Source organism: Osmerus eperlanus, chromosome 12 (assembly GCF_963692335.1).
Source record: "Osmerus eperlanus chromosome 12, fOsmEpe2.1, whole genome shotgun sequence".
NCBI lineage: Eukaryota > Metazoa > Chordata > Actinopteri > Osmeriformes > Osmeridae > Osmerus > Osmerus eperlanus.
In genome coordinates, this window is record NC_085029.1 from 6,462,200 (window position 1) to 6,488,212 (window position 26,013).

The 26,013-nt window shown below is 40.9% G+C and overlaps 4 protein-coding genes across 6 annotated transcripts in view; 3 read left to right on the forward strand and 1 right to left on the reverse strand.

Moving 5' to 3' along the window:
• The first annotated feature begins 883 nt into the window (after positions 1–883).
• Positions 884–4,419, forward strand: LOC134031345 (neuropeptide FF receptor 1-like). The gene is made up of 3 exons (XM_062474937.1): positions 884–1,297; positions 2,886–2,985; positions 3,397–4,419. Exons 1-3 carry the CDS (start codon positions 1,012–1,014, stop codon positions 4,184–4,186), a joined length of 1,176 nt encoding a protein of 391 aa, XP_062330921.1. The 5' UTR covers positions 884–1,011; the 3' UTR covers positions 4,187–4,419.
• Positions 4,420–5,911: 1,492 nt separating this feature from the next.
• ppa1a (inorganic pyrophosphatase 1a) lies at positions 5,912–9,537 on the forward strand. 2 transcript variants are annotated; one of them, XM_062474878.1, is made up of 11 exons: positions 5,912–6,087; positions 6,286–6,350; positions 6,964–7,017; positions 7,195–7,314; positions 7,412–7,498; positions 7,911–8,037; positions 8,160–8,287; positions 8,490–8,575; positions 8,788–8,815; positions 8,925–8,964; positions 9,102–9,537. In XM_062474878.1, the coding sequence occupies exons 1-11, from the start codon at positions 6,027–6,029 to the stop codon at positions 9,128–9,130; spliced, it is 825 nt and encodes a 274-aa protein (XP_062330862.1). In that variant the 5' UTR covers positions 5,912–6,026; the 3' UTR covers positions 9,131–9,537. The 2 variants fall into 2 exon arrangements, with proteins under 2 accessions (XP_062330862.1, XP_062330861.1); XM_062474877.1 differs by having other exon boundaries at positions 5,927–6,087; positions 8,746–8,815.
• A 465-nt stretch (positions 9,538–10,002) lies between these two features.
• sar1aa (secretion associated, Ras related GTPase 1Aa) lies at positions 10,003–12,321 on the forward strand. The gene is made up of 7 exons (XM_062474505.1): positions 10,003–10,153; positions 10,630–10,702; positions 10,811–10,930; positions 11,028–11,093; positions 11,179–11,282; positions 11,387–11,518; positions 11,621–12,321. The coding sequence occupies exons 2-7, from the start codon at positions 10,645–10,647 to the stop codon at positions 11,735–11,737; spliced, it is 597 nt and encodes a 198-aa protein (XP_062330489.1). The 5' UTR covers positions 10,003–10,153; positions 10,630–10,644; the 3' UTR covers positions 11,738–12,321.
• A 636-nt stretch (positions 12,322–12,957) lies between these two features.
• Positions 12,958–26,013, reverse strand: part of LOC134031033 (testican-2-like) — a 29,742-nt gene continuing 16,686 nt past the window's right edge. Inside the window, exons 3-10 of one of the 2 annotated variants that reach the window (XM_062474503.1) lie at positions 22,452–22,566; positions 19,955–20,060; positions 19,041–19,146; positions 18,141–18,260; positions 17,719–17,937; positions 16,772–16,834; positions 15,636–15,773; positions 12,958–15,499 (exon numbers count right to left, since the gene is read on the reverse strand). In XM_062474503.1, coding sequence (XP_062330487.1) covers positions 15,360–15,499; positions 15,636–15,773; positions 16,772–16,834; positions 17,719–17,937; positions 18,141–18,260; positions 19,041–19,146; positions 19,955–20,060; positions 22,452–22,566 — 1,007 coding nt within the window. In that variant the 3' untranslated portion in view covers positions 12,958–15,359. Of the gene's footprint in view, positions 15,500–15,635; positions 15,774–16,771; positions 16,835–17,718; positions 17,938–18,140; positions 18,261–19,036; positions 19,147–19,954; positions 20,061–22,451; positions 22,567–26,013 lie in introns of both variants that reach the window. The other variant, XM_062474504.1, reaches the window with a different exon arrangement.

A 26,013-nucleotide genomic window follows, 5' to 3' on the forward strand; every position in this document is an offset into this window, starting at 1 on the left:
TTTATATTCCAGATGCGTGAAAGAGAACGTCTTGGTTGACAATTTTTTATGATAAACGTATTGTAGAAGTTGACTATCTAATATGATATCATGCCAACACCACCCACTATCAGGAAAACGTCCTTCTGTTCTACACCTTCGGTAGCTTACCGTGCAACGCACATCACATGATGCTGTTAAGAGATTTTGTTTTCTAATTTCTCTGTTTAACATATTTTGATCCGAGCTTCATTAAATGATCTGGAATGAAGTCTGATTACTAGTGTGAATAGCTGCAATTATGGATGTGATAATTTAATATATTCCTGCCAATATTTTGGCTATTATCAAGTTTGCAGAGTGAGTTAATTGAAGGACAGAATCGCAAGGTAAGAATCGCAAATCACAACACCTGGGAATAAATATTAAAAGGGGTATGGTCGGGTGCTGCAGTGCCACATGACAAGTCCGAAACACTGTAATCCTAAAATTTCTGACAAGTAGCTTCATGGAGATCTTAACCATTGTGTTATCTTCGGGTCATTCTGACCCATCAGTCATTGTGACCCACCGTCGTATTGCGACAAATTTACCGCATACAAAAACAAAGTGAAGCATTTTCTTTTAACCGTTGGGCTGTCTCAGACTCCCCACATTGCAAAGGTTAAAAGAAAATTATTTTATTTGTTTTTGTATTGGGTAAAATTGGGTAAACACAACAATGGTTCGTTATGAACCTTTGGGTCATGTGACCCGAAGGCAGCACAAGGGTTAAAAATGTATTATAGGCTACCAGGGTAACGAGCTGTGTAGACTTTTAATAAGCTGCTGAAAAACTGATAAGAATGTACCGTACAACTTTCACAACAGGCGTCCATCTTTCACAATAAATAAAAAATACCATGCAAATTATGCGTATTGAAAACTTAACGCTGATATCGTCAAGATTCGAAGAAAATAATTTACACAATCTTACTCATATCAGTTATTTTGGTTTTCTTTCAGAAATTACCAGTAGCCTATCTGAGTTACATGGATTTTGAAAAGGCGTACAGCACTGTGCACCTGGATGGTACACGAGAATATTCTTTCTCTTCCTACTACCAGCATTGCTCATCTGTGGCTGCTGTGTTTATCTTTGCATATACTTTGATTTTCTTTGTGTGCATGATCGGCAATACTCTTGTCTGTATAATTGTTTTGAAAAACAAACAGATGAGGACCATTACAAACATTTTCATTCTTAATCTGGCTATAAGTGACCTTCTGGTTGGCATATTTTGCTTGCCTATCACCCTTGTGGACAACTTGATAACAGGTAAGACTATAATACACTTATTTTAGAGCACATTCAGTGCATATGGAAAGTTTTCAGACCCTTTCTAGTTTTCAACATTTCGCTGTTTCAGACTCATCTTGAAATTGATTCAACAACCAAAATATCTTACAAATGAAAGATTGAAATATATGGGTTACATGAGTATTCAGACCATTTGTTATGGCACTTGCAATTGAGCTCTGGGGCTTCCAACTTCTATCACTGGTCCTTGAGATGCTTTTACAACATGATTGTTGAATTCATTGAACATAATTAGAAAAGGCACACACTTGTTTATAAGGTCTCACAGTGGATGATGCATATCAGAGTGAAAAGCAAACCATGATGTCAAGAGAATTGTGCACAGATCTGTGAAACAAGATCGTGCCAATGCACAGATCTGAGGAAGGATACGGAAACATTTTTGCAGCATTAAACGTGCCCAAGAGCAATAGCCTCCATCATTCTGAAATGAAAGAAGTTTGGAACCACCAACAGTCTATGGCCGCCCAGCCAACTGAGCAATTCGGGGATGAATTGCCTTGGAAACCAAGAACCCAATGGTCACTATGAATGAGACCCAGAGTTCCTTTGTGGTGATAGGTGAATTTAACAGAAGGACAACCATCAGTGCAGCACTCCACAAATCAGGCCTTTATGGTAGCCAGATGGAAACCAATTCCTCCTCACTAAAAGGAACATGACTCGCTGGGAGTTTGCCAGAAGGCACCTGAATGACTTTCGTATCATGAGAAGAAAAATCCTTTGGTCTGATGAAACGAAGATTGAACCATTTGGCCACAATTCCAAACTTCATGTGAGGAAGTCCCGGGCACTGAGCATCACCTCATTAATACCATCCTTACAGTCAAACAAGGTGGTGTCAGCATCAGGCTGTGGGGATGTTTTTACGCAATCGGGTCTGGGAGACTATTCAGGATAGAGCAAAAGATGGATGAATAAAAACATAGCAATCCTGAGTGAAAACCTTTTCTAGAGTGCTCAGGATCTCAGACTGGGGTGAAGGTGAACAAGGCTATGGTGAACAAGACCCCCTGAAGCATACCACCCAAAAAGAGTCCATACCTCAACCCAACAGAGCATCTCTGGAAAGATCTGAAAATGGCTGTGCACCAATGCTCCCCATCCAACCTGGTTGAGCTTGAACGATACTGGCCCGAAGAATGAGAGAAACATCCAAAAGACAAGTGTGCCAAACTGTATGTAGGATCATTTTCAAGAATACTTGAGGTAGTCATTGCTGCCAAAGGTACTTCAACTTAATACGAAGTGAACGGTCTGAATATTTATGTAAATAAAAATATTATTTTATTTTAAATACATTTGCAAAACACTCCAAACCTGTGATTATTGAGTCTGAGTATTGTGTGTAGATTGAAGAAAAAACAAACAAACTGAATTCAGTTTAAGATGAGTCTGAAACATATTCTGCATTTTCTGTATGCATTATACATTATTTATTTAGCATTTCTAGGGCTATTAACAACATATTAAGTAGGTCAACAAATCCACAACAGTATGTGATGCTGTATTAAAGTAATTTATTGTCTTCCCATTGATATTTCAGGTTGGCCATTTGATGAGGTAATTTGTAAAATGAGCGGACTGATAAAAGGAGCTTCTGTGTCAGCATCTGTGTTTACGCTGGTGACCATTGCAGTGGAAAGGTTAATTGTCTTGCTCTTTTCCACTAATCAGAATCAATTAACTTGTTGCTGTGGTGGGTTACTAGTGTGTCTTCATGTTTTGTTTTGGAGGTACTATCTTCATCTTTTGCATGTCCGTGAATGAAGGATTGAATCCACTGTGTGAAATGACTTTGAGCTCCTGATGATGGAAAAACACAAGATAAAAGGCTCACACAATACACTGAATAAACTAATCACCCAAGTCATGGAATTTCAATGTCAGTAACTCTGATAGTAACAGTACAGCAACAAGGTATGGAAGTCTCAGCAGAAATATCATGATAAACTAATGTCAAGGGATTTACAAATAGAATTAGTTTGCCCAATGTTTTGTTTTAGGAAATATCTAAAAAGGTGACCTCATTATTAACTGTGCATTGTGTCTCACAGGTTTCGTTGTATCATCTACCCCTTTCAGAAGAAGCTGACCCTGAGACAAGCAATTGTCATCATTGTGTTTATCTGGGCCTTAGCTGTGATCATCATGTGTCCGTCTGCCATCACACTTACAGTCTCCCTGGATGATTATCACCTGATGGTGGACACCGACAACAGCACCTACCCCATGTATACTTGCTGGGAAGCCTGGTCTGACCAGGGGATGAGAAAAATATACACCACAGTCCTCTTTTTCCACATCTACCTTGGGCCTGTTAGCCTGATTGTCATCATGTACATTCGGATTGCCTTGAAAATCTTCAAGTCCCCCTCTGTAGGTGTCGCTCCCAGTGAGCACAACCGACAACAGGGCTACAGGAGAAAGACTAAGGCCATCTACATGCTTCTGATTGTGGCCTTGCTATTTACTTTATCCTGGCTGCCTCTGTGGATCCTTATGATGCTGACAGACTATGTCAACTTAACCACCAGCCAGCTCAATGTGGTTGCCATGTACATTTTTCCGTTCGCACACTGGTTGGCATTCTTTAACAGTAGTTTAAACCCTATTATCTATGGATATTTTAATGAGAACTTCAGACGTGGTTTTCAGGCAGCCTTTAAGTTTCAGCTTTGCCTGTTCAGGTGGGGTCTCTCTGGTGACCCAGCAGTCAGAGTCACCGGTGCTTGGACTCACAACCGTGTGTTTGTGAAACATGAGCGCAGTTGTCAAAGAGACAAGGGAAGAACGAAGTGCTGGGAGGAGAAACTAAATGAACTTTTGCTGGAGGACCTAAACTAAGCTTGTCACTATTTCATGTTATTTGAGCTTTCTGAAAGTGCCAGTAATATTGTCTGTGGAGAAAATACATTGTGATTCATTGTGATTGAATGGATTTTTTCTTACTTCTTTCTTTCTGCATTTCTGCATGCAATTGTAATGTGTGAAAAAGTTTGCTTTTATGGGAGTTATCAGTAGATGTATGTAACAAATAATACCTGTAGATGTCACATATAAAACCACACAGAAATAGTAGCAGTGCCATTATGTTGATCTGATGTTTATACACAGAATACATTCTGTTTTTTTAGATGGGGCCATTGCAGATAGGGCTGTGTATACCCTATGTAGGGCAGCCACTTGAAAATGACTATAACTATGTAGTATTTTAAACATTATACATTGTTCATCTTTATTTTCAAGTTATATTTCTACTGAATAAAGCTAAATAACTGTACATGACCATTGGTGTATTTTTGTGTTATGATAAAATGCACATATTGTATTAAAGGTTCCATGACATGAACATTTCACTTTAGGAGGTTATTTCACATTAATATGAGTTCCCCTAGCCTGCCTTTGGTCCCCCAGTGGCTAGAAAATCTGATAGGTGTAAACCAAGCCCTGGGTATTCTTCTCCGCCTTTGAGAAAATGAAAGCTCAAACGCTCCGATTTGAATGATGTCATCATAACAGGAAAGGTTACCTCCCCTTTCTCTGCTTGCCCGCCCAGAGAATTTGGCCCGCCAATGAGAAAATGAGCTACGACCTGGGAACGCGATATTGGTTTTTCCTCGAGAGACAACATGGCTTGCAAACGACCAAAGAGAGGCAGTTAGCCCCGCCTCTCTCCTCCTCATAGAATTTAAAGCTACAGACACAGAGTCGTAAGGAAAGCTCATTGTGGGACTGCTCGTAGTGGTTGTAATTCTGCACCAAGACGGAATTTCGGGAAAGAGACTTCAGATACAGTATTATGGGACCACTAAGGCCTATATAAAAGCATACAAAAACAGCATGTCATGGGACCTTTAAATATTAGTACTTAAATGAAGGAACTGACCATAATTTTAGAACTTAAATGTACTATTTAAGGTATTCCTGCTCACTTAAATGAAATCAGATGTACCTTATCAAATGAATTACGTGAAATCTAAGTGTATGGAAAGGTCATTCATGGACATAACACTTAATCTGGTTTTTAATTGGTTTAGTGCAAACGCCAGTCAACACCATCTGTTTCCCTTTGTGGGGTTTGACTGAGAAGGCTCTTTAGAAACTGTGTAGTTACCACACTACTGCTATTACCTGTTCATGCAGAAACTTTATAGCAAAACAATCAACATGCGAGACCAGTAATTGTAAGTCAACCACCTATAAATCAAACTGTTATTTACAACACAATACAGAAGTAACATAAATAGTGCTAACATACAGTCAAATTAGGTCAACAATTAGTTCTCCCTTGGTTTTCCCAAACATATAATTCACTCAGAATCTGTTTTATTTGTAAAGTCTCAATGAGGGCAAATGTGGATACTTATTATCATGTATTGCATCCCATGTCTTCAAGTGTAGCTGTCTACCTAATGTACAGAAACACTACTGTAAAGTTGAAAACATGTATGGTATTCCCTCTCCATTGTATGAACATCTTATAGTCTATTGATTCTCATAATTTCTCGAAGAAAGATCAAGCTTGTCTCCTGGGGTTGTGTATTCCTTGGCTTAAAAAGTGCGCATGCCTGCTCCATGTCCTCGGCTGGTGGTGGTTATTAAGAGCAGGGCTTTTTCCTCTCAGTCTATTAACTTTACTGTGCTAAGACGGACTGGACAAGGACTGGACTAAATTAGAGCAAACATGAGTTTTGCTGTAGAGGAGAGGGGCAAGCCCAATACACTGGACTATCAAATGTTTTTCAGTAAGTGTGGTTCTGTGAATTGACTTTTGTATGTAAAGGCTGCCTTATTTGGCTTGTTTTGTAATCTTCGAGCTTACGGTGTTGTGGCTATACTATATGTGGACAGTTGTATTACTCATCTTGAAGTGTACCATCACATTGTACTGTAAATTATTCAAGGCGACCGCAATAAGAATGCATTTTTGTATCTGTTCGCAGAAAATTCTGAGGGGAAATATATCTCACCATTTCATGACATACCGATGTATGCAAATGAAGCAGAGGTGAGAATTCTTGTTAATGCGTGGGACAGGCTGTGGAAAATTATTCATTTAAATGAATTTCTTGGAATATTCCATGGCATGCCATTCTATTTAGATGCCCTGGTATGAAATGTTGGTTATTTTGTCCAGTGAGGCTTTTTTTAAAACAGTAATAGTTCCTCACTGGACACAATATAAATATATGACAATTTTTGTCACTCTAAAAGATTTACTTTAATGGTACTGATGAGAGTACTTACCTAGCAACCATAGTTCATTAAACATTTCCCACCACAGGCCCTCTTTTGTTCATACAGTACATGTAAGCTGTATCCATCGAGTGTTTGGCTTGTTGGTGAGATGGTATTGTCTGAACAAATTGTAACCTGACAAATATTGGACTAAATAGCTTTTACACCTGACACCAACACAGAAGAAAATAAAGCATCACTAGCTGCTCCTGTAAAAGCACACAGCAAATCCTTAATATCTTATGATGGACATGGTTGTCTATAAATAACAGTTATCACTGTGAAAGGTTTACTGTACATTGATGATAGATACAAATTAGTCCCATCTTTTTTTTTTACTCCAATAGTTGGTTGAGAGATAAACACTGACTTTCTTCTGACAGAATATCTTCCACGCTGTTGTTGAGGTTCCAAGATGGACAAATGCAAAGATGGAGGTATAGCTTATTTCTTTATGGGGTTTCTATATTCATAAAATATGAATGGACAGGTGATTCTATTGCATATCTGTGAAATGTGAATTATTGAGTTATGTCCTGCTCAATCATGTCTTACCAAATAACTTTTATTACCACCCACTGCTTATACATTTTTCTTTGTTCTATTTCTCTCAGATTGCCACCAAGGACCCTTTAAATCCTTTGAAACAAGATATTAAAAAGGGAAACCTTCGCTTTGTATCTAATGTGTTTCCACACAAAGGTTACATTTGGAACTATGGAGCAATCCCACAAGTAAGTGATATTCCCTTGTGAGCCATGGCCATAGCACAGATCATGCTATTAATTAACATTTGACTAATTATTGTTTATTGGGTCTTCCCATTAATAGACATGGGAAGACCCAGGCCACAAAGATGGAGATACAGGATGCTGTGGCGACAATGACCCCATTGACATCTGTGATATAGGAAATAAGGTAAAGTATACAGTCGTGGCCATACATTTTGGCGGTGACAAAATTTGTGTTTTGCAAAGTTTGCTGGTTCAGTATTTGTTCAATCTGCGCTTAAAATCCAATCGGAATGATAAAGTGATTTCACCTGCCTAGAAATAGTTCACAATTTCTGATCACTCTGCACAATAATTGAATAGCAATGTGAATCAACACCACAACAACTGAAGCAGCAAACTTTGCATACACAATGTACTTTTGGCCATGACTGTACTTGGCTATCTTGAAAGCAGCTGGTGTCCTTCCTGTGCTCGATAGCCTTTTCAACAACATAATGACAATTAAAAAAAATTGGGTAATAAGTAAAACAAATACTACAAGGACAGTATACTTGTTTAATTTCTTCAGCCTTCAGGTTTTTTTCTGTGTGTCTCAGGTGTGCTGTCGAGGAGAGATTATTAAAGTGAAGGTGTTGGGGACCCTGGCTTTAATAGATGAGGGTGAAACAGACTGGAAAGTTATCGTGATCAATGTTGAGGATCCTGAGGCCAATGACTTTAACTGTAAGATTATATCAAGTACAGTATGACTCTTTTTCCACAGTCTGTTGGCCTGTTGTTGGTGTTGGTAGTGCTAACAGTACACCATAGCTAATGACGGGCATCGCTTTCCATCCCTTCTGCAGGTATCGATGATATAAGAAGACACAAGCCTGGCTACTTAGAGGCAACATTTGATTGGTTTAAAAGATACAAAGTGCCAGATGGAAAACCTGAGAACCAATTTGCATTCAAAGGGGAGTTTAGAGACAGGGTAAAAAAAAAAATCTACGTCGGACATTTTCGCACATCATGTTGGTTGCCTGAATTTCTTGAATTTGTAACTGTTATTTCTTAGTGTTCTACTACAACATGCATTCTTTTGCACTCATTCAATTTGCATCCGATACCTATAATTGTTAATTGCATGATTAAAACTGATACTGCAGGTGACTGAAACTGTTTCCCTCATTTAGGACTTTGCTATTGACACAATCAAAAGTACTCATCAATTTTGGAAGGCACTGATCTCGCAAAAGACCAATGCTGGAGAGTTAAACTGGTATTACATTTCGAATCCAACTAACCACAACTTCATGCTCTGTACCACAGAAAAGATAGAAAGATTGAATGAAAAGAGCAAGAGAGACAACGGGTGGGGGGAGAAGGATGTCATTACTATACCTAATGTTGTTTTTGTCTGCCTTTTCTTAACATACTAATTTGAACCAGCATGAACACCTGTGTCTCAGACAGTCCATTCTGTGTCTCCAGTGGTGATGCCAAGGCTGTAATTGATGCTGTAAGTTTCTTTGTATTTTTAAATATATATTTATATGTAAATATATATATACATTATATATGTTCCATAGCCTAGTTGTTGAAATGAACCCTTGCGTCCTATTTTACAGGCATGTGCTTATGGAGATGCAGAGCCTATTCCCAGTTCAGGTGTGTATTGTTCAATATTTGTCCATCATGTCACTGTGTGCCACAACGTGGAACGTTTTTACAGTGGAAATGTTAGGATTTGGTTTGTTGCAACAAGGATTGTTAATTTCAACAAACTGTGAATTTGTTTGTTTTAGCTGACAAGTGGTTCTACTACGAGAAGTAAGGACACGCAGAATGCCGAGATGAAGATGAAACAGTTCTGGATTGGATTTTTCCCATAATAATTCAATATACTTCAAAATGATAAGGCACACATTCAATTTAGTGAGTTGAGACTGATTGCATATTCATTCTAGTACATGTAGCATGATCATTATCAAAAACATAAATTCAAGCAGAATAGCCTTTTCGATAGCAACTAGTGTAGTCACGCTATAGCTACTGCAATTTATCGTGGCTCTTGTATACATTTGGAAATAGATACTTAAATTGTAAGTATGTTTGAAATAAACTTAAGTTCTAGTCTTTTTATTTCTACTTCAGTAATGATTATGATTCAAGCTTTGCAAGAGCCATGGGTAAGCTGTCTATATCCAAGGGCCTAAATCAAATGTAATAAAGTTTCACTGTAATTGAGTCATGCTTGCCTCGTCTGATTTGAAATACCCATCAGATTGAGATAAAACATTTGTATTGTACAAAATGGCATTATACTGGTGGAATACTCCCCCTGCAGGTGGGAAATACATTGGATTGCAATGTGCATGAGAAGACCCTCATCTCATTGCACCTATGTGGGGCGAGGCTCAACGTGGCTTCAACGTGGGCGCGGCTCAACGATTTGATTGATGTGCATCGACTCTGCCCCTGGCGATGCAGGGTTTTGCTCAATTACTTTACGGTAAAGCCTTTTGTAAGCCAGAATAAATGTGGGTAATGCTTCTTGGTTTATAGCTATGTCTATCGCTTCACACAGTCGTGAATTAAAATAACCAACATTGTGTTAAGTTTAGTAAATACTTAGTTCAGTGCAGCAACGCATTTATGGATAAAATACCTTTGTGAAAATAGTAATGTTCAGGAAGTACCTAGTCGGGCCAACGATGAACTGTTCCTCCTACACACGCAAGGTGGCGCTGTGAACCCAGTCATTGCTCAGATCAGATGATTGCTGAAACTTCCATTGGAATATTTATCTCCACTGCTACCTTTAGCGTTAGCATCACGGTCGTTGCCCTCCGTAAAGGTAACACTTGACAGCTTTATTGACTTGAGTTTATAACTGAAATCATGTCTTGTTTTGACGTTTTGGCCATATTCTTTTGTTCTGCGGTTCATATGAGACACGAAAGAAATACCATTGCCTGCTAGACATAAAAATGACTTGAGGCCAGGGATAAGCTGCTGTGTGGGTAATAATGTAGGCTACACAGCCAGCTAGCAGGCTACCGTAGTTAGCTAACTAGCTAAATTGCCAGCAATTACCAGTCAGCCAGTATTTGACAGTTAGCTAGCTAGTAATGTGACATATCAGGCTATTGACACTAACATTTAGATTATGGTAAATTAACAAGTGAGCCAGTGGCCAGTACAACTGTCCGCAGGGAAAGCAACTGGTTTGTGGTTGGCTTGCTAACTAGCTAGCTAAGCTTATAGGCTAGGGGTAACACTACTTCAGTATGCTAGCATGTAGGCTATCTCTGACATCCCTTTTCTTCCCAGGCACAGACCATCATCATGTCATTTCTTTTTGACTGGATCTACAGAGGATTTAGTGGGGTACTCCAGTTCTTAGGTAATCATTGATTACATGACTAAATGCTATTATTAGTTCATCTTTATTTGTTGTTGAATCGGTACTCATTGTAACTTGACAGTAACCAAATTATAAATACGTTTCTAGGTTTGTACAAAAAGTCTGGGAAGCTTGTGTTCCTGGGCCTTGACAATGCTGGCAAAACAACCCTTCTGCACATGTTGAAAGACGACAGGCTTGGACAACATGTGCCCACATTACATCCAAGTAAAAACAAATCTTCATATTCTGTCAAACCCCATCCTGTGTCATCTATTATTCTTTCATATCCCGGTGTAAAAACGATCTTTTCTTTTTGTAAAAGCATCTGAAGAGTTGACAATTGCTGGAATGACATTCACCACATTTGACCTGGGTGGTCATGTCCAAGGTATGTCGGTTCCTGAGTATGCTTGCAATAAAAAAAAAAATATATATATGTGAATCACAATGAATTGTTTGTCCCGAATCCACAGCAAGAAGAGTTTGGAAGAACTACCTGCCAGCAGTGAATGGAGTGGTATTTCTCGTAGACTGTGCTGATCAAGAGAGACTCTCTGAATCTAAGACTGAACTTGACGTAAGCATGTGCAGCCATATAGGAAGTCAGAGGAAATGACTAGAAATGTTATCCTTTTATAGATGATCCATCATTTTCTTGCCACGTTTAACCTTCCGCTTTAGGCTCTGCTAACGGATGAGACCATCGCTAATGTCCCAGTGCTGGTGTTGGGTAACAAGATAGATCGTCCAGAAGCCGTCAGCGAGGGAGGGCTAAGAGGAGCATTCGCTCTCGATGGACAAACCACCGGAAAGGTCAGTCCCAGTGTGTTGGTGCTTGTGTGTGCTTTCTGGATGTGTTCTTTCTAAACGTGTGCATTTATGTAAAACTATGTGTGTGTGTCTTGTCTTCTCTAGGGTAACGTTTCCTTGAAGGAGCTGAACGTAAGACCTCTGGAGATCTTTATGTGCAGCGTGTTGAAAAAGCAAGGCTACGGGGAGGGCTTTCGGTGGCTCTCGCAGTATATCGACTGACATTTGGAAACGCTCTACCCTTGGGACTTCAGAAGTAAATCTCTGCATTGTTTTTGTTTTTGGGGGGGAGAGATGGGGGAGGGAGAAAGGTTAGCCTATTAGGGAGTTTATGGAGAGCTGAGACCCTTAGCATCCCCCAGGTTCTTGTGGGGAAACTTCAAAGGATGTCTGTCATTGTCAGCATTTGTCCGTTTTAAAGGTTTCTATGCAAACTTTTAGAAGTGGTTCATGGTGAACTGTCCTAAACTATTGATTTTAGTTTAATTGTGTCAACACAGCATTTTCAATATGATATGTATCCTCTATCTGGCATGTGAAACTACAGTATAATGACAGAATCACTCACGTTTGTACAATTCAGGATCTTATGTAAGATTGTAGGAACTTTTAAAGTGATTTACTGTGACATTTTGAGTGTAAGTATTTGATGTGTATGGTGGACCAAGTTGTGGGAATAATGAGTGTAGAGCCCTCAACAATGTAAGCGATGATATGTTGCTTGTACATAGAATTAAGATGACTTGAAGAAGAGCAAACAAACGGTTTTCACCGGCCGAATTCCAGTTACCCATGAGGAAGTGATATCAATTACATAATTTTGGTTATCAAATCCAGAATTTAGGGTAAAAAAATAATATGTATTTGTCCCTGCATCTATTGCCTTCAATGCACTTAGCCAAAGATGTATGCTATCTTGCTAGTGACTTTGGGAAGTTTACCACAGTATAGATCTGGGAGAAAGCTGTTTAAGATTTCTGTAGGATTTTAGTTATTTTATGAATGACTACAGTGGTAAGTTGTTGTAAAGGTACATTGTTTCTGGGAGGAATACATGGCTATGGTATGAAGCAATACAGCAATCTGAACATCAAGGGCCATAAATAAAAGGTATGTCTTTTGCAATTTTGGTCGCATATATTAGGCCCAATTATATAAAATCAACATCATCTATCTTGGATGTTTGGATGGATTCATTCCTGAAAACAGTAAAATCTAGAAACTAATTTGCACAATTATTTTCACTACTGTATTGCACTTATGTTTTTGACATTGTGTTTACACCTAGTAACTGTCAGCGACCTTGGTCACATAGAATACCACTGTGCCAGTGACTAAATACATATTTCTCTACTATGTTATTTATCGGAATGTCATTCTGGTATAATGGTAAACTCATGTAATCTTGTGGGTTAAGTAATGTATTTTTCTTTAATATCAAAATATATTTCAAGTTACTGTGAGGATGGTCGCAGTCACCTACAGACAAAATTCCTGTATGCTGTGTAAGTTATTATAGAAATAATGTTAAATTATGTTTCTGATGAATCAAACAAATCAGAGCTTGAAATCCTGCAAGTACCTTTTGACTATCTGCATTGATATGAGAGTACAACTGCATCATTAAACCTCCAGGAATATAGCTTTTATACCAGTGTTCAACTTTTGTGCTCCACCTATGTTTGAGTCAATTGTAAATGATGTAAAATAGAGATGTATCCTTTGTACAGTTCATGTCATTGAACAAGCTGCGTACATTCCTGGAGGTACTTATGATTATTGATCATGTGATTCAATAAAATACATATTTTGAACAATCTAACGTCTGCTCTACATAGAGCTTGAGCTGTAACAAAAAAAAAAACATGCATGTTTAACTCTCTCCCCTTTAAGTTTTTCCAAGCAGAGTACCATGTTGCTGTCGGAGACGGCAAATGGCACTTTGAGACCTTACATTATTTAGATCCGAGAGTGGCGTCTTGTACTTGTCACGAGAGACATCGCCTAGCGGCCTGACGCATGTTTAAAAAGGAGGAAATCCAATATGAAGGAGTTGAGGCAAGTAGTGTTGCATCCAAATTCGTCCTCTTGGAAGATGGATCTTACTGAAGTCTTTCCCATGCTCTGAAAGATGAGACCAATTGCAGAAAAAACTACTTATAAGTGCTGTGTGTTGCCTTTGCCATGGGTTTAATTCCATATTTGAACATTAGGGGGCATCCGAGTACCACTTAAATGTCTAAGATCGAGTCTAAAATTCAAAAATAAATGTTTACAGCATCATGTTCTAGAGATTCTAACCAATCGAAAGACAGTAACAGCAACATAGGCTACATGTTTGTGTTGGTGTAGCTCTATTGCTATAATATGCTATCCCACACTGTGTAATGGCTGAATAACAATCTTGATAAAGCAGGTGGGTAGTTTAACTGTTCAGAACCATGAGTACAATGTGCCCAGCCCTGCAGATGATGTCACGTAACAGCATTTTGACTAAAAACTAAATTGAGTTATCATTAACTCAAAGGGGAAACTACTGTAAGTGATGGACTTACAACCGCTTGGTAGCCTACTAAGCTGGGGTGGCTGGTTGAATTTGATCAAATTTTTTAAACAACAACCTGAACCTTGTAAAGTGACATAGAAACACAAGACCTTTTTGGCCCCGCTGCCTTTAATAGTAAAGTGCTCAGCCTAGGAGAAGTACATTCCTGTCACTAACATGCAATACTAAAAACAACCAAATATCTGCCCTATCATGAACATTAAAGAACAAATAGTAACACACTCTTAGAAAAAAAGCATAACAGTGGTATTTCAAGTATACACACAGAACTTCAAGTAACATACACTTTTTTTTGTTATGAACACAAAAAATACATTTTCAAGTAGCATACTGACGATTTAAACATTGAGTGGCACATTCTTTGAGTAATTCCAAAGTCAGTAGGTATGGCAGAGGGACCGGTGGTGTTCTTTGTAATGTTGAATGATGAAGTACATTCTACAAGGTTTAGGTAAATTAATGTAATAGTTAACCAAAGTTTCATAAAAATGTAAGAGACTTTAGACACTGTTGATTTAAATAATCAAAAAGCATGGAAAAAGTTGGTGACTTTCATGAGCTGAACAAATACATAAACTTTTAGAAGAAATGTTTTTGCAAATCTTTATGAAGCAACCTCTGTTATCTCACCATTTGTAGCTACGTTATAGTTATCTGACTCACAGGCTTGGACACATTATGTCCATAATTGAAATTGAAATCCTTCAAAATATCTGTGGCTGTAGGAAATAAACATGTAGAGAGATTACAATTTTGCACAATATTGTGTACACATTAGAAAAAAGGTGTTTTGCTAACATCTTGTCTCATAGGCCATAAGATCATTTCCACAGGACATTTACAGTAAAACTAGATTTTCACTCCTTTCCAAACAATGAACAGTTAAAATTCATTTAGCTTGTCATTTGAGCAGAATGGTGGCAATCTAAAATTCAAGCAGTTGTTCACAATGAAGAATCTATACAGATGCTTAGATGACAGTAGAAGGACTTATAGAATCTCTGATGGTGTATACCTAGGGCACAGTTGCCAGTGGCAGTCCTGGGTTTCAGGACAGCAAAATATAAAGCTCGCTTGCTCACAAAACCAAAATAGAATGAAGCAATACACATCTAAGACAAAAACTGGTCATCTCACCACTGCACCCATAACCCAAGAGATTCAATACAGAATGCCATGCCCCAGACCACTCCCAGAATCTTTTGTTTTCAAGTAGAGAGTCCTCAATGTAAATTGAAGCCAGGTGGACTTAGCTGGACTCTCCATCGGGTTTGAGTTTTACCAAATGTAGCCTCCATCGTCTGTCTCTCCTTCTTCCTCCTCTTCTGCCTCTTCTCCGTTCTCCTCTGCCTCTTTCTCCTCTTCATCCTCCCATCCCACTCCACTACCAAAATCTCCAGAGTATCCCACCACCTCATCTAGAAAAGATTATGGATATTTGCCCCAGACCTTAGCTTCCCATGGTATACATTAAATGGATGTCAATATATCATATCGCTTGTGTATATTCAGTGCATTTCTGGTGCATTGTTCACAATTGCTCCAAGCTCTTACCACAATCAGGGTTGCCATGGATTCGCGAGCCCATCATTTCTACACCATGCTGGTCGACACACCAGCACTCTCCTCGGCTTTGCTCACACTGCACCTTCCTGTAGTAGCCATCTTCATCACAGCTTGGGATGTACATCCCTGAAAACACAGACACACCGATGCCACACACCACCACAGTGTTGTTAAAAATGTATTCCCTCTGCAGGCCTTGCAGCCTCACTCAGATTCTGTAGATAAGTGCATCATAAATGAGAATGCCAGAGAACCCTTTTGCACACTATGAGCCGGGGATGTTGTAGAATACAACAGTGGCTATGTTCCAGTTTATAAAACCATACAAGGAGAGGATTTATTCATGTATTCTCTCGTTTATTTTCTTCCAATGCTTTGAGACTGTCACATAAAAAAACGTTTGACAGCCCAGTGACAGAACTCTGCTTTTCCAGTCGTCCCCTTCGGACCCCTTGTCAAACTCTACTGCCACTTAAACTCTGAGCTCCGTGCGATGGGATGTTATGAACACTGGAAAACAGAGCGGAGAGACTGAGAGTGGGCAAGTGAGGCCCAGCAGGATGGCACTGCTTCATACACTAGAGTGGCACACATTTATCAGCCTGTTTTTTTCTTCATCTCATCCTCTTTGGGGTCTGTCTCCTACCCTCCTAGATTGTTGCCTGCAGGAGACCGAAGCTCGCAGGAAGCGAATGTTCACTTTCTGTTGTTGACGCCTCCACCCCCCATAGTCACCGTGGCACCTCTAATCCCCCAGTCCGAGCAGGCCCTAATCCCATCCGCGTGCTTGTGATCTGCTTAATGAGCCTCCTCCAGCTTCACTGATGCACCAGGCACCTGGTTACACAAGTACAGCCCAGACACACGCCACGGTGCCCACGCAAGGCTGAGCCGAGAAAAATAGCTGCAGAGATATTGCTGTACTAATGCGTTTACACACGAATACAGGCTTGCTCGTGCACGCACACGCACACACACACATACATATAGACAAACATAACATACAAATATTGTACTCAGACCAGAAACGAAAAAGGGACCATATTAAATGCTTAACAATGCTGTATCCACTATAATAGGTTCCTCATTCATGCAACTAAATGTTTGGGATGTGTTTTATTTACCAGGCTTCTTTTTGGCCACCTCTTGTACTTGGATCCTCTCCAGTTCTGCCAAGCAAGGTGGCTCTGGAGGGGAAAACACCGAGAAGTGATGCCAGACAATACTTCGGACTGTCCCTTGCCAAACGTAATTTTTCGATCAATGTCCTCAGTAATTACTTATTTTGCGAACATCGACTTGTTTTACAAATCTTGTATTTCATTCTGCCTGATCGATCAAGCACTCAGCGAAAGAGCATTATGGATGCCGTGATGATGCCTTGAGCTGAAAATGAACTGCCTTGGTGATCAGGAAGTAACCAGGCCTGGACCTCCCTAGTCTTCTGCCTACATGACCACCTAAGTGTACGGCTCTCAGAAAGGCGCACAGGTCCAGGTGGTGTTCTGTCAGTCGGGGTAGTTTCCAATGTTGTTGTCAAAGTCAATTCACAAAATGGCAGAAAACGACAACAACACCCAGTGATGCTTATTGATCAGCTACAACTGCTGATTAGATAGAACACCCAAAGAAAGTGGATTTTCTACTCTGATAATATGCTTGATTGATGTGATTGTCAAAATCCCTCTTTTGTTCAGTTAGAAGCATACCAAGTAGAGCAGAAAGATTATTCCTCATTACTGAATAATTAATGAGGGAGCCAATGTTCTCTAGGGATGTCTTCAATGGGCTACAAAGTGATCAATCACCCTAGCTCATATATAGAATCGCCATTAGAAGATAATCTAGCAGAGAAGAAGTAGATGCAATCTTGTTTACTCTCTACTAGCTAAGCGAGACCTGAGGAGGCATTGACAGAAGATAAATCCTGGAATTCCCGCATCAGCTGTAGATAGGGGCTACAGAGTCTTGTCCTGCCGGATTGACGAGAGTGTGGCAATGCTAACCTTCATTTATGTAGCCGCTACTAATATCTATCACAACGGGTTCAACAAGGGATGCAGCCACTCACTTTCCCTCCAGAAACAGAGACACCACTCAGCGGTGGACACCTTTCCGTCCTTGTAAGTGTCGCAGGAGTTGAAGAAGGGCCGGATGCACACCTCATACTTGTCCAGGTTGATGGCAGCAAGCTCAGCCTGGTCCAGGTACAGGTCATTGTTGGTGTCCAGCTTGGAGAACATCCAGCCTATAGAGTCCTTACAGCTGGCCACCAGACTTTTGTCCAGCACTAAGGCAAGAAAATGGGATTTAATCAGTACATTTACAAGTAGTTTAGATTGTAGAGTTCAAGTGAACAGTCAAACAATGAAGACAAGACTGTGAAATGTGTGTTTTCCTATTCTTCCAGGGAATTCATGAAGCACACAATTGAACTACCCAAGCTTGAAGTGTGTGTGTGTGTGTGTGGGGGGGGGGTACTCTGTTCCTCACCTGATGGTGTGCCAGCTCCGGGTTTGCCTGAGTTGTTCTTCTTGGCGTTGCCATGGAGAAGCTGGAACCAGTCTCGCAGGCGGTCACCCAAGTCCGCCAGGTCCTGCCCAGTGCAGCTCTCTGAGGGGAGGGGGGAAGGGAAGCCCTGTGTTGGCATCACTGGCACAGACTCCATGCCCACGTTGACTAACCTTCCCCTCGGCAAGAACTCAGGACATTTCTAATAGCCTCCTCTGACACGTACAATACATAGCATAATCCCTGTCCATTGCTCATGTTCTTCCTAATGTTTCATAACATTTCATGGAATATGATTAACATGACATGATCGGTAACCGGTAACCAAAGCGACCATACTGTATGCCGCTATAATCAACAACTTGCTGTTTTCCAATAGATTGTTGGTTTCAATGTTTGATAGACATCAAACATTGAAACAGACGATAATCATTTGTGAAATAAGTAGAAAATGTGGGAGCAGCATTGGAACAGTTGGATCCCTAGGTATTTTGGCAATCAATGACGTTAGTATACAGAGATATATGCTGGCCTACACTCTAAATAATTAATTACTTCCTGATTGAAAGAATGTTTTAATCACCTAGGGAGACTTTCCAATCATACCAAAGCTAACCACAATCACTGAAAAAGCCTTGTATTGATTCCAAATGGTGGATGTCATGAGGACAGGAGTTTTGCAAAGCAAAGAGTACTCTTTGCTATCCTCGCAGTCTACCCAAACATGGCCACCGCTGCCAGAACACTGCGTTAGCTGACAAATATATTTTTCTCTGGACCTTGAGACACAGAGAAAAAACAACATATATGGTGACAGGTAACGATAGCAGACGGCCATGCAGTGAGAACGTTTGTATGTGAAGTGTAGAGGTGGGCACTTGCCGTGTTTGTCGTTTGTCTCCGTGATGGGAATCGCACAGGGGCAAAGGCCAGCGCACTTCACACTCAGCTCCTTGCCTGTGAGACAGGCTTGCTGCTCCAGCTTACACTGTCATTGAGAGAGGGCGAGAAAGAGAAAAAGAGGGGGGGGGGGCAAAAGAGAGGGAAAGACGTAGAGAAAGAGGAGAAAGAGAGAAAGGAAGAAGGGGGGAGGATGATCACGCTGCAGTTTGGCAAGAACATTCTACACTGCCACAATGATTAATTAGAAACAAGTGGACCGAACTAATCAGGCTGTAAAATGACTCTCAAACACACAGACTTGCACTGGCGCAAACACATCCAGCCTTTTATGACAGTAATCATGTAATTCCACCAGCAGTAACAGAAAAGAAAGAAAGAGAAACTGACCAGGGATGGATGCAGATAAAATATGTATGGAGGTGACCGCGGAAAAAGAGATTGCTCATTCAGATGAGACACAGTGCTTAGAGGGAGGCTGGTGTGAGCAGTCGTTCCCCCCCTCCCCACCACCACCATCTCCTCATGCAAGGTCAAGATTAAAAACCATACATAAATCAATAAAGAAGCATAGGCCTGGCCCGTGCACTGCTGCGCTGTTAAAAGCAGCCATAGACATTAATCACGGAACTGCAAACTGCATTTACAGTGTGAGGGTTCTCCTGCGAGCCCCGTGAACCTGACTGCCCTGCCGATCCCACACACCCACTCACCTGGCAGGATCGAGCACATGGCTGAATTCGATCCTGACGACGGTGGCAAAAATGTGTGCTACGACGTGATGGCGCTCTAAAACACTGAATACACTCATATACAGGTGTGAGATCAACGTAGGTTCTGTGGGCGATAGATCACACGGAACAGTCGATGTGTAGGTGTTTCTTTGTTCTCTTTACCTCCGAGGCGTAGTTGTGTCCGTCAGAGCCGCACACAGGTGAGGAGGCGGCCCCGGAGCATGGCTTGCAGCTTGTCTCACTGGTTTTCAATCCTGGTTGTCTGATCCTGCCGGCAAAAACAAAACAAAATAAAACAATTCCCACTTTTCAACATCTTACCTGGTGGTGGATGCAGGGGACGTTCTTGGCCATTTCAATCGGAGGGGGGGGGGGGCAAAGTTTGGGCCAGTTGTGCTGATAGAGGGGCCAGTTACATTAAACATTATTGTTGTCATACATAAACCGTGGAAACGTATGTTTTCTTCACTGCATTGGAGGAATTAACAGGCAAAATACCATGTTCATAATTACTCAAACTCTACATTTAGGAGGGCCGCAAGGGGATCCAAGCTTGTTGTCACAGGGGCACTGGCCCCCCTCACGCCACCAACAACAGGGTTAGGGTTAGTAGGGTTAGGGTTAGTCAAGTGTTAAGAAGTATCTGCTATAAGTTAAGAGAGCTCCCATAAGAGAGATAGTGGAGTGGGGATAGGGGGGTTACCTACCACCCTAAGCACCATCCACCTTGCCACCTGCTCCACAACCCCAGAGAACAGTGGCAAAATTCCAATACTGGACTATTCTCTCACACAATGATTCTAAATTCTTCTACTGATTTTTTTTTCTATCCGTGAATGATTTGTGTATGTGAGCACATCCTCTTTCTCTAATAGTGGATTTTGCTCACATGTTAGCATGGCTTGCTGTGTCCGCTACACAATCAATCTAGGTTGGGTTTGGGCCACTTAATTCTTCCTCACGGTACATTATTTTACACTGGTGTCTCCCTCGTCTGCGGAGATGAAGGTCTTTATTGAAATAGCTTTATTAAATGCCTGCCGCTGAACATTGATGCCTGCGGTAGGGATGTTTCACTCCATTACATTTTTACCCTTTTTTCAAAAGCCAGAAAAATTGCTAATAATGTGGAAGCTGAGATTCCTGACGATGAGATCGTAGTGTCCCTTCTGTATTAAAATCCCCCTTTTTTTACTCGGATGGATGATACTATAAGTAATGAACAGGTAACAGGGCAATGCATAGAACTACGAACTAGAACTGACAAAGGGTAAAATATGATGTTGAATTGTATATAGAGATTTTCTACAGTCTGCTAGCTGCCCAACCTTGCTCATCAAGTACATGATACATTTTTTGCTTTGGTTTAGGCTTTTTAAAATATATATATATATTTAATTTTCAAATTGTACATTACATTATACAGGCACATATATATATATTTTACAGAAATCAACACTATTGGACATAAAAATTACATTATAAATGAATGAAATAATAATGAATTTAAAAGTAAAAAGTATTGATTATAATTACAGAAGGTTGAGAGATAAGACAGCTTTCATCACATTAGGATGTTATTTACCAGACTAAGGTGGTGTGGAGAGAATAGAGAAACTAGACGATGATCATTCAATCATTTGAGATGGGAGATTTGTCATGTAATTGATAAAAGGTTGCCAAACGTTATACCTCTATACCTATACCTCCCATTTAAGCCTAGGTCTTTCCTGTTCACGGACTGACACAAAAGGTAACAGGGCATCATAAACCTTAGAGGTAGTTTTAACCATTGGTTGGTTGTCATGAAAAATAACTTCAATGGGTGACTGTTCAGGAATTGTCCATTATCCCTGAAATCTCTTAATTGTAGGTATTGTCGGGTAGTAGATATTTCTGTTTTAATTTCTTGAAGGACATAAAAGTTCCATCCATATATCAATGCTCCAAGCAAGTGATACCTTTTCCAGATCAAGACTCAAAGTTTCTATACTGGTAAGATAGGAATAAGCCTATTTCCCCACAAGGAGGTTTTGGTGGACCAAATTTGAGTGGGCGATGAAAGGTTTTTTGGGGGTTTTGAGGATTTCTGATCGACTTTGCATCCCATTTGTATAAAATATTACATTGAATAATCTCGTTAAGTTCTAGCTTCTCACGGGTCAACCGTGACGCTGGGGGTGTCCCTAAAAAGGTTTAGCAAAAAAGCTAGATCTAAATCTATTTCAGCCCACCTTCTGCTGTTTTTATTATATTAATTTGACCAATAAAGTAAGATGGAGGTACATCTACTGCAACAGTGTCAACAGGTTGAGGCTATATACGTTTTTGAGGTCCTTATTCATATTCAAAGGTATTGATGGTTTTGGCTTTGAATTAATCATGGCGATGCAGTTGTGAGTGCTCTAGTTGGAATGACATCACCCCTCACTCTGTATTTTCTCTGGCACGGTGACAGGGGTCTAATCAATAGCGCTCTGAAAAGCTGCTCACAGGACTGGCTGACAGACGCTGGCTGTCAACAACACACCGTGGGACAGCCTATCCACAGTCCAACAACAGGGGGATGGATACATCCGTCCCCAAGGGAGACATTCTGTTAAATCTGGGGGAACTACCTGGAATAGCTTTGTCACCCTGCCTGACAGATTACACCCACCTCTGCTCCAGTTTCTTGCGATTGACACACATGGCCCTCTGGTAACCCTGGGCGACGCAGACCTTGTGGCGGCTGCATTTCACCTTCTGACAGGGGTCCTTGGTGGTGTCCACGGCTGGCGAGACAGACAGAGAGGCACAGCAGTGAGACGCAAATGCACAATGGGTATTAGTCAACAGAACAATGTGCATTTCCTGAGTGGTGCTATCTGAACGTGGTCTTTTTTGTTGTTGCTTTTATTTAGAGCTGAATGAAAAGAACACAGTTTGCAGCTGTTGTCTTTTGTCTCCTGAGCATAGGCAGCTTGTTGGATGTGATTCTACAGTGTGTAAACAACACATCAGCAGCTTTCACCCTGGATTTCCCCACCAATCTTTACAATCTCCACCAATCTGCTCCCTTATCTTTGAATATTTGACAAATACTTTTTAAACATGCCAGTACTACTGATTAATATGTAGCTTCATATCTAGTTTTCAAATACCAGACAACTTAGAAGGCACAAAACACATGAGACTGTAGTATTTATATAGGATAGTTTGTGTGATAGACTAATGTGTTCTGCAGAGAAGGGAGACTGGCGTTTTGGAATGGAAGAGAGAAAACAGGACTGAGTAACACGGCGGATATCGTTATAAAAAATATCGTGCAAAAAAAAATGCGCCCAGCAAAAAAACAAAAAAAAGAAGCTGGCCAGTTTTTTTTTGTTGCAGCCCTTTCTATATCTCCAACCAGGGCCGGGGTGGGTAATCGGGAGAGTCGGGAGAGTTTCCAGTGTGCCACTTCACTTTTGGGCCGGTGGGCCGCTTCACTTGGGCCGGTCGAGGATTTTTTTTTTTTACATTTGGCACATATCTTCTCTTAAAGTAGGCTACACACGTTCCGCATTCTGACACCTCAGCCTATGCATGGGTTGTACCATGTGAGGGATTTCTCCCCTCCCAAATAGAGTTGGTTGGGTCCAGGGATGTAGTGGGGGCTAAACGCATGCACGTAAACGCCGTTTACTCACCTCCCGAAATTCGGAAATAGCGTTTATCCACCTCTAAATTGCAGAAATTGCGTTTATCCACCTCTAAATAGCGTTTATGCGCGTTTACGCACATCTAAATTCCCTGCGCCTCGTATTCTGCCGTTGGAATAATCCGAAATAAATTTGGTGTAATTTTAAAACATCAAAGACTAAATGTCATATTGTTTAATATATAAACGCTGTATATAAACCCTCCAATCAATGCGTTGTGGCTGCGGCGGCGACACCAATCAGGATCCACGTACACACATACACGTTGTGGATTAGTCTACTTGTTCAGAATGGATTAATTAGCCATGGATATCAGGCGATTTTTGAAGAGACCATCGAGTGCTCCCACTCCCACAGATGCCAAAAGGCCTCAAGTACAGAGTAAGATCAATTCACGTTTGTAAACGTTGTTTTGGTTTGCACAACATCGCATTAAGACAGGGACAAACGGCTATCCTACTATTAGTAACTGGTTGGGTCCATAGCCCGTCCATAGCCCGTCTTTTCCAAAAAGTTTTCCCAAATCGGCTACCGATAGCTGGGACGGGCGGCCCAACCGTAACGATACGCGTCAGGGAGGATGGATGGCAGCAGGGCCGGAGTGATGGCATCGCTAAACAAGTTTTTACCAATTGAAAAACGTCTGTTTATTTTACATAAATCTCAAAAAAACTATTTTGCGGTCAAATAATGGACAAAATATTTCGCTTGCGCGCTATGCGCGCTCGAATTAACTGTAGAAGTCCCTATCTTGCATCACATCAAACCCATACGTCCTAGGTTGGGGCAAAGCCAGTGGCGGCTGGAAAGCCCCCGCAGCCCCCGCGCCCTAAGGGCCCCGCCCTGCATATCAAAAAACAGACTAGGATTATAAAAAAAATATATATAAAAAAAACAAGGAAAACACTTTGAGGGCGCTCATTGAGAGCCCCAAGTTTAAACTGCCAGGTAAAGTAATTCCGTAATGTAGGCAACGTAACAGATCTTCATACACTTACATGGGCTAAATAGTCTCAAAATCCCTGAATCTGGCAACAATTGAAGTGACATAATTTTAAAGTTGACCTGTGTCAAAAAAGTGATAAGGGAGAAAATTGCATTCAAAGATTCCACTCCGTTTCATTCTAATTCTGTGGCGAATATGGAAAGGAAATCATTTTGTTTGTAATTCACACGTTGTGAATGTAAATGTCAGTTTAAGTATAGGCTACATTAATAACTTCTCAGCAAGTTATTTTTAAGTTTAAAGATCCTGTAAAGTAAATTCCTTGTTTTGCTTTTAAGTACATTATATACGTGTGAAATGAGTTCCTGAAAGCATGTGCAAAGCGCTAAAACTTTGTCGCACTTAAATGTGGAGTTAGACCGAAGAACAGTTTCTCTTCCGTTTTCAGATCAGGTTTTAATGGGCGGAGCCAAAAAATGCCCTATCTACGTCATTTCGCCCCATCTACGTAAGATCACTGAATGGCTCCTCCTGCTGTACTGTTATTGTAGCTTACATCAGCTAGCTTCAGGATGTCTCCCACCACCCGCAACTGCATCTTCCCTGGATGCAAGAACTCCAGCTGCGCTGCAACGCCATTTAAGTTCCCTGTTGATAATGAAAGGAAAAATAGGTGGATAGAAGAGCCACGCTCATGGAAAGCTTCGGATAAACTCCAACAGCCGCTTCTGCACCACTGACCATTTCACGGCGGACAGTTTTAACATGGACCAGAGACAAACGGGGTCACCAACACACGGCTTCTCTTGCAACGCGGAGCCGTACCGAGCATCGCCCCCCCGGCCGTTCATCCTCCGGTCGCACCTGGACCATCCACCGCCGCCAGCAGTTCATCACTCAGTTCTGTGTGCTTGTTATAATTGTACTAGATAACTTTTCCAGAGGTATCTCTGCTATAAGTAGTGCAAACCGCTAACTTGATATTAGGCTACTCGATTTAGAATGATAGCCTGGCTCTGCCCTCCTACGTACTTCCGCTCAATTTTATTTTTGCTTCTGTACATAGGTCTGGCCATGAGGTACGTAAGTAAGATTTTTCTGGTTGATTTTCTACCGGCGAATCCGCGAACAGAGGGAGTGGCTGAGAACGATGACGTTGATGTCGTGGGCTAGTTTGTGTTGTAGTTCCGTAATGGCGGCAGAGAAAGATGCGAGCAAAGCCATTCGGTCCGTTGTGGCAACGCTGCCGAATATCCAACAGCTAAAGCCGGAGCAAGAACAAGTTTTGCTGAGTTTTGTTGGTGGCCATGATGTTGTGGCCCTCCTCCCCACGGGGTTCAGGAACAGTTTGATTTTCCAGCTACGGCAGCTAGCTCTGTTACAGTAGTTGTGAAGGAATTGGCTAAGGCGAACGCTAGCGATTGGTTATGGCAGATCAGAGTGGCTCTGGGCAGATCCAATAGTTTTAAACTTCAACAGAGTACCTGCCTACAAGGAAGTCAACACTTGTCAATGGAGCGAGGCCAGACTCTCTGTACAAATGCAATGTACGAGAGTCTGGTTAGAACCAGGCTAGTAGAATGATGGTATTT